The sequence below is a fragment of the Calonectris borealis genome, chromosome 1 (genome assembly GCF_964195595.1).
Source record: "Calonectris borealis chromosome 1, bCalBor7.hap1.2, whole genome shotgun sequence".
Taxonomy (NCBI): Eukaryota; Metazoa; Chordata; class Aves; order Procellariiformes; family Procellariidae; genus Calonectris; species Calonectris borealis.
Window position 1 is genome coordinate 114,329,232 of NC_134312.1, and position 13,317 is coordinate 114,342,548.

The window sequence follows — 13,317 nt, forward strand, 5'->3', positions numbered from 1 at the left end:
AGCTCTTTTATTCAAGATATTTTAGGAATCTTTGATCAGATAAATGAAAGAAACGTTTTATATCTATGTATTTTATATATAGGGATATATAATAAATGTAAGATATATGGATAAGACAGGTATATAAGATAGGTCTATGTATCTTTTGTGTGTGTATATATATACATGATGAAAAAAAGCAAATTGTTTCTATTAGAACAAGGTCTGTACTTATGTCTTATTCTAAGAGAACATATTCCAATCAAAATCTAAACAAAATATACAGAAGTGACACAGCAACAATCCAAAGGCCGGTTTACAAATCCCACTGAAAGGGTTATAAATTGTGACACTTTGACAGCTGTTGGAAGTACAACTCAGAAAAAAGCCTGAAGGTGTCAAGGTGGAAGATGCAATGTTGCTTGACGCAGGTTTCTTGCATCAAACAGCCTTGACCATTCAGTCCCATTTATGAGAGAAAACTGGAAATTACAATGGGGAAATATTTATTTTAATTAAACTTATTCCATTATTCACAAAGAACTCTTCCCTGCAACATTTACTAATGCTTTGTCAGGAAAGATGTAGATGCCCACCATGACATGGTTTCTAATTTTTCATTGTCTTAATGCCACCTCTTTGCATCAAATTGCAGCAATTCAATCTCTGTCTTTCATCTCTACACTGTTCCTGAACTTGTTTCCATCTGGATTATTAAAAAACCCAAACTTAACACAATTCAGAACTATTAACTTCCCATATTATTCACGTCATTCAGTTCTCATTTATTTTCAGGGTTCTCCTTGAAACCACTTGTAATCTGCCCCAAGTTTTTGATTTTGTATATTATTTGTGAAAGATGGAGAATCTTCACCTAAGAAGTAGAAACACTGCATTAGCACAGTATGAAGTGATGGAAGTCTAGGGTGCACAAACAGAATTTGAATGTAGATCTCAGTTTTATGAAGAAAGCCATTTTAGAGAGTTCTTTGAATTCAGTTGCAAGGACATAACATTGTACTCTGTTCTCACAACTGCTGTCTAACATACTCAAGCGAGTGACATAAAAAGGCTTTGACAGCACCGGACCACTCAGTTACAACACAGTCATAACCCATATTTGGCTTAACATCAGCCTACACGCACAGGGCATGTTAAAGGCTAAAGACAAGCATGGTATTTTCCCACGCACTGCTGTCTTGCAAAGGCAACCTCCATACTCCAACTTAACAGTAGCGTTGTCAAAGGCTAGATATTAAAACAGATTTTCTTTTAGATCATATTTAGAAAGTAACTGTCACCAGAAAAATATTCTTACAGTAATAATGGCACACAGCTAATGCCTATTATGAATGAAGACATTTCAAAACCTCCAATGGTTATGTTGGCTAAGTATCTGCGCAGAGTATCTGTGTATCAGGATCAGAGTATCTGCTCTTACATATCTGAGTATCAGTACCCCAGACTGCATGTGAAGCATCTTAAAAGTACAGTATTTATCATTTAATTGTCAAAAAGTATGTATTTAAGCATTTTTGTTATGAATACGGCAGTACTACTCATTGAAGAAAAGATGAAGGCATCAAAAGCACAATAACTAAATTAACAATAAGCTTTTCTGTAGAAAGTTAAAAATAAACGAGTAGAACACTGGTGTTTTCAACCATTGTAGTTGCAAGTTCACTTACAAGGAGCAGTGACTCTTCCACACTGAGGTCTTTTAGACAGATTTTTGGCATCTTTAGTAAGATTATAATAACAAGTTGAAGGGTAGAAAGTCACTCTTACCTTCCATCTGCATAGTCTGCATCTGCACCTCCCCACCAGACATCTGAATCATCATCTTCGGCATCAGCTGAATCAAGATTGTCACTTTCCTCTGCTAATGGGCAGCAAACAAACTCCACACCACGAAACTTGTCAATTCCACAGGGCAGCAGCATGCCATAATCATGCAGATTCATACTCTTCTCACTACAGGACTACACAAAAGAGAAAGAAAACAGTAACAATATTGTCATGGAGGAAGCCGGAAAAAATGTCACAGACCTCAAGAAAACGTAAGGGGCTGCCTACTGCCTTAGGAGGTTGAAGCTGGTGAACTGCACGATCTCTGAATTTTGAAACAAGATTTAGAGTGGTCACGTGTGCATTCACTACCTGCACTGTAGGTAGCTCCCTGCCTGTGTCTGCATGACCATTATAAGCAACAAGGTCTCCCTTCCCCTGCCCTTTAGTCTTTACCAGTATAGAAAGACTTCTCTTCTCCCATATACTTGACGACTCCATATGCTCTTGCCTAAAATCCTCACAGGCTCTGCCTCATAAACAGAAAACTCAAAGGCAGAATGATAATTTGATATATTAATCCTGATTTATTAATGCTATTAAAGAGTTCATTGCAAGATAGATTAACATTTAAAATATCTGATATACTGTAAACACCCTGTATCTGGTCTGATACCTCTGCCAGTATAGTACCTTCTAGCCTTGTTTGGAAAACAGTCAATCATGCATAATTATACCTTAAAGATATAGTGATGTAGGACAGAAAGATATAGTGATGTAGAACAGGTGAAAACAGGAAAATAATTAAATGGTGCACAGTGATGATATTCTCCTAGGCTATGCCATTCTGAGTTTGCCAGTACTTAAAACAGACAAGAATTTGCCTGCATGAAGGTTGGTGCTTTAAATGCTTCATTTGAAGGGCAACACTATGATTCAAGCAAGAACTGAAAATTTGAAAAGCTGCTAAGCACATTTCAGTTTTGATCTCCAGAAGGTGGGGTAACATATAAACTAAGAGGTTCCAAACAAAATAGCAGCCAAAAATCTTCTGGAAGTTCATCTCAGTTTTTATTCCTACAACCTTTCTACATAAGGACAAAAATGTCCAAAATGCATTAGCAATTATAACACTAGGTTTATTTCTGTTTTCAGTAAAGCACTGGTAAATTGTAAAAACTCTGTTCTTGACTGCAAAATGTCTTTGGCTAGTCCTATGTCTTATCAGCTCTCCTACCCTTTTATGCTGAATTTCACATACTGCGTTCTTTGAGGCCTGTTTGATCTCTGTGAAGCACCTGGCATACCAATACCCCTATTGAGGACAATGATAAAGGCAAAGCATAGGCACCAGTGATCAATCTTTAGTACCAGAGCAGCACTAACACAGGAAGCTGGAGGAGGCAGAAAACATGGTGGGTGTGTGAGTGGATGTGGGGAAAAAACCAGTGCTAAGAAACAGGGTCAATGTTCAAACATCAACGTGAAGTATTCAATAGTGGACTCTGATGTGCTCAGTGGAGTGACTCCTATTTCCTATCTTATAAAGCAGAACAAAAAGCCGCTCACTCAAACATTCATAAGTACTGCTTTTTCTTTTCCATGTCACTGCTATATTTAAACTCCTCCTCAGAAGAGTGATACAGCTCTAAAGAAGGAAGGCGGGAAATTTTAAGACAGATGAATATACCTCTTTAGCAACAGTATGCCAGTGCAGGTGAGTTTCACACACATCCATCCTTTCCTGGTGAAGGAACTTGCACTTGTCTGGTACCAGAAGGGCATCACTCACAAACTCACCCACTGAAAGGGAAAAAAAAAAAAAAAAAAAACCAAAATGTTAATTTTGCTTGCAGTACCTCATCCTTTTAAACCTTTAGCTAGGCATAGGGCAGCTTTCGTGAATGAGTGGCAGGGTCTGTTCGCAGAGAATGGAACAGTTTCTAAATGGTGCTTCCATCATCACCTTCTTCAAGCTTTCCATTTGAGAGTAGCTCCTGTCTTTGATCTCAGAGATGTATTAGATTATGAAGACTTCAGCACAATATGCTAACTTCCATATACCCAGTGTGAAATTTGCAGGACCCATCGAAGACATGTGTGATGCATCATGCTCCTGGAAGGGGAGCGCAGGGACGGGGAGGGACAATTACATTTTGCATCTGAGTAGTGGTAGGGAGCGGATTTGAAGTGTTTTGAAATACTTAGTTTTTCCACACAAAACAAATCTGACACCAACACATTGTTTCAAACAATTCAAGAGTATATCTACTGAATTACAGCACTAACAGCAACACAGTCCACTTAGTTATTTTTGTTGATGCAGCCTCTTTATTGCAATCTCATTTCATCAGCCAGACTAATTCAGGTTAGCCCAGAAGGTTGATGAGCAAGTGGAGCTCACCAGCCAGGGAACAAAATGATTCATGGATCACCTGAGTATTTGCTCAGACTGAAGTGGGGAAAAAAGGCTCTTTACCAAGGACATAACTGACCACAAAGATTGTGCTGTCTTCAGCAGTAAGACAAAAATTTACACGCTAATGAAATAAACAGTGCTCACAGCTTCAGTACTAATGAATAAGAAGAAACTCATCTGATAAGTAACGTGATTTATTAGACTGAAATCACTGTAATTCTGCACAATTCTGGCATTGCAATTAAATAACCCCAACCCTCCTCAAGATATTTTTTAAAGGAAAAATTACAGAGTACTTTCGAGAAGTCAATATACTGAACAGACATGGGATTGTGAAAGCACATGACTCAGCCAGCATAAATCCTCAGCTCCCTGAAGCGCATTTGCCTGTAACCTCCAAAAAACTACAGTCTGTGAGGGCTAAATGAAGGAACGAAGGTGGCCCAATGGCTGCAAGGATGTAGTAACAGGTTAATTAATCAAAATGAGATGACTACAAGTTTACTGTTCAGTAGAGGGTCATCTCAGGGAACTGATGAAGTGGCCCGTGAGGCTTACATTTGAAAAGTCAGTTTTAAAAATAATCAATACCCAAAGAATTGGGAGAAAGCAGAGTTCAGCAAATAGATGTATATACCTTTGCTCATCACCAAGATGTGTATTTCACATGAAATTCTTTGCTATATTTCAGTGCTTTTGATCTGAAGCCTTTAAAAGCCAATCTGCTAGTTTACTACAAAAAAAAAAAGATTTTGTTACCTTTCTCCTTCAGTGACATATTCTAATGCTTGCAAATTATTAACAGAAATGCCTTCTAGAGGTGTCCAAAATAAACTTGCAAAAGTAATGAGTTAAAACACTTTTTGGTAATCCAAAATACAAAATCTGCAGCTTCTGTTAATAAAGTCTCTGCTCCCAGTGGTATCACACCCAAATCTTGCAGCGAAATTTGAATAAATTTGCACCTTGTTTTTAGCTGTACTTGCCTTTGTAGGGGACCACCCTGCCGCATACCCAAAGTCACTCAGTACATCAGTAATTGCTAATGCTTCAATTTAGCCAAGTACCTGAGCACTAAGCAAGCACACGGGTGTTTTGCTGAAGACTCACAGAGTATGTCAACTTTGCTCTCCCAGGACATACACATGTCTTCATACAGAACTGCAGTTATACTTTGCTGCCTGTTCAAGCATGCAAAACATTCAGTGCAGTCTTTATGGCAAACGTGTATAAAACCGAAAAAAAAAAAAATCCCGGAGTGCATTTTACTCAAGCGAACTAGATCAGATTTCAGAAGCTATGCACACAATCATGCACACAACCTTGTGTCATCTGACTTCTGACAACCCCTGCATGAAGCTATTCCATTCACCCTAACACCCCGTAATGTTGTCAGAATACTGTATGTGCGAAGTTAGAAGGCAATTAATGCTATTATACCTTATTACTCAAAAAAATAAGCTTACATCACTTCAGCAAAAGTAAAAAATACTGACATTACAGCCATGAAATATCAAATGGAGAGCTATATGTCAAAAGTTCTGGACAACACAGCCTGGTCCATAGTGTCATTAAAAGTATGTAATTAAAATAAAAAAAAAAACAAAAACCAAAACTAAACAAACAAAAATTTTGAGTGTCTGATTATATCAACCAAGATATAGCAAAATACTAAAGAAATGTTAGACATTTCGATATAATTGAAAGTATGGTATTAGATTTTACTTTTACACACATAATGTGCATCGGCTTTATAAAATTAGATTCCTTCAAAATAGGGTAACAGCATCCTTATGGTAAACAAAATTCTCATTTCAAGTGAGATACCATTTTGTAATCAACTGCTGAATTTCACAGAAATAAACAATTCATTGGAATAAGCCCCCCTGGTTTTCAGAAGGAAAGAAGGAGATGGGGAGAAGGATGGTTGTTTAATGTAACACTCCTTCGTTATATTGAATTATAATAAATTATTTAGAGTTGTGAAAATCTGAGCAGTAGCAATCGTTTTTGCAATTTCGCATGTTATTCCTATTGCCTTCAATTCAATTTTTTTGTTACAAATAAGATTTAAATCTGCCCTTACTTACACACACAGAGCTCACGCCATGGAAACTTTTTTCACTCATTTATTATAGTTATTACTGAAGTTTAGATGTAAAGCTTTGAACTTTTTTTCTATTTTTGTTGTGTTTGGTTTTGGGTTGTGTTTGTTTTGTTGTTTTTGGTTTTGTTTTTTTTTTTAATAAATTAATGTTCAAGTGGCAGTTTGATGAACTAAATTGTTAGTTCAGATGACAACTGTAACATTTATTTTGCCTGGGCTAGCCTAATAGAAACACAAATCCATGAGAAAGAAGCACTTCAAACACACTTGATTTGCGGACAAGCTTCTACCTGTATCACTCACTCCAGTACATGTTTAACCTTCAATGCTGCTGAATCGTAAGACTTTGGAGATTCTTTGCTTTTTTGAACAAGTAACCCACAGACTACATAGGAAAAACAAGCACGTGTGAAGGGAGAATCCTGTGACTCCTCAGAGAGAGGGCCAATGTGTATGGGCTCTAAAAATAAGGAAAAATTGTAATACTACTTCTGTTTGTCAGTACAAGCCATGACTAAGGTGGCTGTGGATCAGCACTTTTTTTGACTCATGGAGCACCCCAGCCCAGCACTGGTTGTAATTTCCATTGCCAAGTGCTGGGATCACAACACAAAATTCAACTCCAAAATTATCTTTCCTTCCAATACAGAAGCATACCAACTTGCACCACACCGGGCTGTCCTTGACACCCTGCCTGCAAGGCTCCAGTCGGATGAGCATTTCCCCAGGCAGCACCGCTGCCTTAAAAGCTTTCCTGGCCCTGCACCATCCCTACCAGCACCTTACCCACCTCCTGTACCGCCTTCCCCGCCGGGGGCAAGCAATGGCTAAACCACTACACCACTGCCACAGCATCGACAGACGGGTTTGCGAAATTTGTATCGAATCTGAACCAACGAGGGGTTGGTATTATTACCACCACTGGCACTACCTCTCTCAGGCTTACATTTATCACTTTCTTTCCTGTATTTTTCTTGCCGCCTTCTGCGTCTCTTGTCTTTTGATTACAGCTGTACATCTGTGCTCTGCTGAGGTACTCTAATAATGAACCACGATGGCACAATTTGTCTTTTGGTGAGCTCATAAATCACTGAACACCCTCAAGTGATCCAACACACAAGTATAATAGCTACTTGTTTTCCAGTAGCTGCTTACCCGCTCTTGCAGGGAAGGGCTGGACAAAACCAGATCCCTCTGGCTTGTGGGTTTATGATCAGTCTGGAGAAAACAGCCCTGAAGGGGAATTCTGGGCAGAGATCATGTTACCATGTTAGAAAAACCCATCCTGTGCCTACAATGCATTTAGCTGAAGGCCGACAATCTGCCGCTTGCCCTTTTGAAAACAAGTTGCTTGTTCATAATTAAAATCTATGTCTTTTAACAGCAACATTTAAGTTGCCGTGCTCACTGTCTGCACATCACTGGGACAAGGATTGTGTCAACATAGTAAGTCACAGTTTAATTTCATTTTACAAATCTCATTTTTTTCCTTATGTCAGTAATCCCTTTCCCGATGCCCAGTTCTCCATTACATTTGTAGCGGAATTCCTCATATTGCCCCATCCTGGTGTATCACAATGGGGTTCATATTTTTCAAAGACAGTTTTGCCCGAGATTGTGACACCACATTTTACTATTAAATAATCTTACTTCACTCAAGCACATTCTATTCTCTGAAAAATACTCTTGGAATAACAACAGATTTTGTGCTGTAAGACCAGAAGTTCTGGTTGAGAAACTTCATTTTTCAACCCAGCAAAGACTAAGAAGAGCATTAAGAGTCAACCTCTAATAAAAGAATTACGATTATAGTGAAGGCATCTGATCACACACTCATTTAAATCTTCTCTAGGAAGAAAAAAGCTCAGCAAGCGGGCACACTTGTAAGAAGATGACTGCCCTATCTGTTTAAATGGCAGATATGATATCAGGGCAAAGTAATTCAAAATAAAAATACTATACTGTACGTGAGACACAGTCCTGATCAGCAGATTTTCTATCCACTGCACAAAACAGATGGGATGTGAGGATCCATCCAACATTGCACAAAAAGAGAGCAAAGATAAGATGATAAAGGTAATAAAACAAAATCCGTGACAAAACCAAACACCTGCTAGCAGATGGTTGCAGATGGTTAGGATCCCAACCAGAAAATAAGCATGTTCAAATTACGTTCAGAGGAGTACTTTCAAACAAAGCCTGTGCTAAATTTTGCATGAGGAGGCAGCACACATACTGAGGCTCTAGGACTCAAGGCTTCATTTTCCATGTCACTGATGAGAACAAGGCCTTGCTAAAATGAATTTACAAGCAAGCTCACGTGTTTGTGCCATACGTGTTTGAGAACATTCGGAGAGACGTCTCTCTTCTCTGTGACTTTGCATAGATTATCCCGAGCCACCACACCCCTGGCACAGCACAGCAAGGAGCAGAGTGACCCTGCACCTTTCCCGTCCCGCTGCCACAGGGCTTTGCTCTGCCCTGCTCCCCGGGCACAACGGCTCAGCTCCCCGCAACACCTCTGCAAGCTCTTGTGCCTACCCAGACACATTTATTTATTACTTTGTCCTGGTTTCAGCTGGTTTGGAGTTAATTTTCCTCCTAGTAGCTGGTATAGTGCTGTGTTTTGGATTTAGGATGAGAGGAATGTTGATAACACACTGATGTTTCAGCTGTTGTTAAGTAGTGTTTATGCTAGTCAAGGACTTCTGCCAGGTGCACAAGAAGCTGGGAGGGGGCACAGCCAGGACAGCTGGCCCAGCTGGCCAGTGGGCTATTCCATACCATATGACGTCATGCTCGGTATATAAACTGGGGGAGGGGGCTGGGGAGGAGTGACTGCTGCTCAAGGACTGGCTGGGCATTGGTCAGTAGGTGGTGAGCAATTGCATCGTGCATCACTTGCTTTGTATATTCTGTTATTATAATTATTATTATTACTACTATTTTACTTTATTTTATTTCAGTTATTAAACTGTCTTTATCTCAACCCACGAGTTTTCTCACTTTTACTCTCCCAATTCTCTCCCCCATCCTACCTGAATTGGGCGTGTAAGCGAGCGGCTTGGTGTTTTGTGGTGTTTACTTGCTGGCTAAGGTTAAACCACAACGTACATATTCCATTAAACATACATTACATTTATTTACTACATGTAACTTTAGGTGCTTTTATTAAGGGTGATGTTTATATAAGTCTTCATGCATGATGCTTTCTCTTATTTATAGGTTGCTAATTAAAGGTTAGCTGCAATCTGCATCAGAATGCAAGCCAAACACACTGGCATCAATTGATGTGCAGAGAAACACCACCTTTTTGAAAATGCTTTTTCTTTCCTTCATAAGCCCAGAAAAGCAGAGAAGATGCAATGCAGCTAGATACTTTAAAAATATGTTTCATTTTTCAGCAAAATGAGTTAGTAAGCACAATTATTTAGCAACACACTGAACCAGTAACAGAGTACTTCAGGATTTTAGACTCAGTATCTATAGATGAAGAGGGTGAGGCTGTGCCTGTCAAACCTGGTTTGAATGAGGGTTTGCTGCTGTGCCCAGCCCCTGGGGAGCATTCCTGGCCCAGCCCACAGAGTAGCTCTCCTCTGAACTCAGGCATGAGTCACGTTTGGCTGGAGTGTTAAATATCTTCAGTCTAGTTTAAAGGATTTTAACAACCTATAGCAAACAAGTGCTTTGTAGACTTTTTCCGATTTCAAATTTAATTTTAAATGAAAGTTGAAAAGAAGCAATGTTTAGGAAGTATGTAAAAGGCCATGTAAAAAATAATTTCTACCTACACTGTTACCTATGAAGGACTACCAATATTAATACCAGTACCCAGTTGGGTATCAAATACCACCATACTGCATCTCCTCCCCCAGTAACTTGTAAGCATTGAGAGCAGCATCGAACAATGCTGAACCCCCTCAGGCAGTCGCTAGCAAAGGGCAGGCTGTGAAGGAGCTTGCACACAGGGACTCCGGCTGGGAGGCGGAGAGTCCGGTGCTGCACCGCACACCCTGCCAGCCTTAAAAGCTCGAAACCACCTTCCTCAACCCCATCTCAAATGCCAAAGTTAGACACCTCTTCCTAAAACCCATTCACCAGCCAAGAGAAAGGCAAGGTGGTGCTGATAAAACACGACGTCTGTGTCCCAGCAGCTTGGACCGTCTGTATTTTTCTGATGAGTAACAGGCTCAACTCCTGCCCATAAAACTACCTCAAAAACAGCTCTGTAAGAAAACTGTCCCCACTCCACCATTTTATCTATCTGTAACCTATGGTATGTATTTCAGTAAGAGACCCATGGCATGGGCAGATGGACAGCAATGCAGACCCAAATTTGAAGGGCAGGAGCCTAAGTGACAACACGATCTGCGCAGCCGTCTCTGGGGCACGAGGTGGGAACAGCTGCAGCTCTTCAGTCTTCTAGGGGCTCGGCCACAACCAATACTGACCTCATTAACACATCTCTGTATCGCCCCTTTTGTCTTCATAAAGTTCTGAGATGTTATTTCCCATAACTATAGCTTTTTTCTGTTATTATTTCTTGAGAAAAGTCATCCACTATGTTTTAAGCATCTAAAAGTAAGGCCAGTGATTCTCCAACAGACATTTTCATGGCATCAAAGCAAGTGCCTATTGCTTTAGTATTTTTTCTGCTTCAAATAAGTCCTTGAATGCTTCTATATTCCTGCTTTCAACCAAACTTGAAAAGGTAGAGAGTACACCCACTAAAAAGTGTTTTACTGTTCTGTTATTTAGCATACATAGCAACAAATACACCCTGATGCAACAACTCTCAAGTAAACCCCCTTCACTATTTGCAACATTTATCCATTTATTAGGCTACAAAAGGCAACAATTTCAGATGAGCAAAGCTCTTCTATCAGATTAAAGACTGACTGGTAATTCTAGCTGTACTATATCTTAGCATCCTGATGCTCTTACAACAATTTTAAAAAATCATGACAATTAATGTACTTTTCACAAACACTGCGATGGCACACAACATATGACCATACCAGGGACACAAGATCAAGGTAAAAGAAAACCCACTGTAAGGAACTCACTGACATCTAAATATCCATATAAGTGTCACAACAAAGAGTCCCAATCTTGATATATCACCTGTTCTACTGCGATTTTTGGAAAGTCCAAATACCTCACACAAAACTCCAGAGTCAAAGGGCTAAAATTCTTTAGGTACAATCCATCAAAGTACGTTTGTCCAGATGAAAGAATGAACTATATACCGAGAACTATACCTGTAAGTAATTCACAGTGTTTATTATGTCTTTATTTTCATAAGATACTATACCTACAAAGGATTATTCTCAAACCTTCTTCCTCCTCCCTCTGTAGCTCTTTGATCATAGACATAAATGGCATTTCTGCTCACTTTGCTACTTTTCTGCCTGACTGCATTTTCTGATAAAACTATCTTACTTTCCACACAGAATGCAAGCATCATTCAGATTTGATGCATTACACCAATAACCGATACATCTGTTTACATGCAAAAAGACTGAAATACACATCATCACACGCTTTGGCATCTTTATAGACAAAGCATATAAACAGCCCTTAAAAGTCTGCAGCACCTTCAACGGTTCATTGAAGCACTAAGTTCATTTACTTCTCTCCTTCTTTCCAATTGTCTCCCCCATCTTCAAGGAAAAATCTTGCTGGGAGTACAGTAAGACGCCTTTTCTGTCCCTCTCTTGGTCATTAATGCAATATAACAAACCTGTGCTAATGCCCATTACCCCAACATCATGGGTTATGTCACGTGTTGGGATTCCTTCTCCTGCCCCATCTTCCTAAATGGCTCCCAGAACTTGTTATCAGGTGTGACCAGTAGCAAAGGTTACCCCAAAAAGGCTACCTGAAGGGTTTTCTCCTTCACTTTGCTTTCTCTAACCACCAACCACTCACACTAGCAAACTTTCTTGCCCTGTACCACAAATCAAAATGCAGCCTCTCAAACATGATTTACTGAGAAACGGGCCCAAAAGCAGGCTGCAAAGTCCACTCAGGAAGTTGAGAAATCTGAGGACTGAGTTGCTCTCCCTTCCAATTCCTCAGCACACTGATTATATCTGCAAAGCTTCTGCCACAAATGAGAGAGTATTTGTTGAGGACACAGCCCCCTCCCTCTCAATTATATAATCCTGCCTAATTTCTTGGAAATGGTAAGTTAGGAAACAGCAGAAATAATAAAAGTCTAGAGATGTCACTCTGGATGGCTTGACTCCATCCTGCCTCGGTCACAAAGCTCCTACGTGATGCTGCCCAAGCAAAAAATCTTTTCCCCTCCTCTCGCACCGTGCTTAATTGCTTATTGCTTCCTTCCCCTCTCTTCTCTGCAGCCCAATAGACTTTTCAGATCCACTTTTTACTTTTCACTCCATCATCGCAGTAGTCGTGTTTGATAAATCTGTAACAGGACATGGTCAATTGCTCTGAAGGGCTGGTGAATGCATTGGGGACTGAAGCCTAGCTGCTTACAGCGGAAAAAAGATTATAAAGTGAAGGATGCTACCTATGGGTGCTTGCCGCAGGGTCATTTGGTGGGGGTTTTTGGGTGGTTTTTGGAGCAGGGGGGTTGTTTTTTGGGGATTGCAGGTCCCATCCTAAACTGACAGCAATATATCTAGCTAAAACAGATCTTCCACAGTGCTACAAAAAGGCACAGGGAATGAAAAGCTGGAAGGTGCTGGAAGCCAAGGCAAGTTAGAAAAGACTGCTTGCTTCTGCGCACAGCTAACACAGGGAACTACTGGGTTCCTCAAATGGGAGGAGAGAATAACCCAAGAATTTACTGGAAATTGCTTGATGTACAGAAAACAGTCGGTAAAATTCACAGAAAGGAATAACCCTGAAAAAAAGAACAGCACTAGAAAACTCTAAGGAACAGATTTGAAATGCAAAAGGCTTAATGAGACCATTTTGTGAAGATTTAATAAGATTTTGTAAAGATTGCCCAAGCAGAATCCTGGGACAGTGAAAATTATTTCAAGTATCCTGG

The 13,317-nt window shown here is 39.8% G+C and overlaps 1 protein-coding gene across 11 annotated transcripts in view; it reads right to left on the minus strand.

The window, feature by feature from the left end:
* The window catches only part of APP (amyloid beta precursor protein), a 234,602-nt gene that overhangs the window by 115,006 nt on the left and 106,279 nt on the right, over nucleotides 1–13,317 (minus strand). For all 11 annotated transcript variants that reach the window (XM_075170881.1, XM_075170872.1, XM_075170836.1 and 8 more), the window contains exons 4-5: nucleotides 3,458–3,570; nucleotides 1,768–1,961 (exon numbers count right to left, since the gene is read on the minus strand). In XM_075170881.1, the coding sequence (XP_075026982.1) occupies nucleotides 1,768–1,961; nucleotides 3,458–3,570 (307 nt within the window). The remainder of the gene's footprint in view (nucleotides 1–1,767; nucleotides 1,962–3,457; nucleotides 3,571–13,317) is intronic.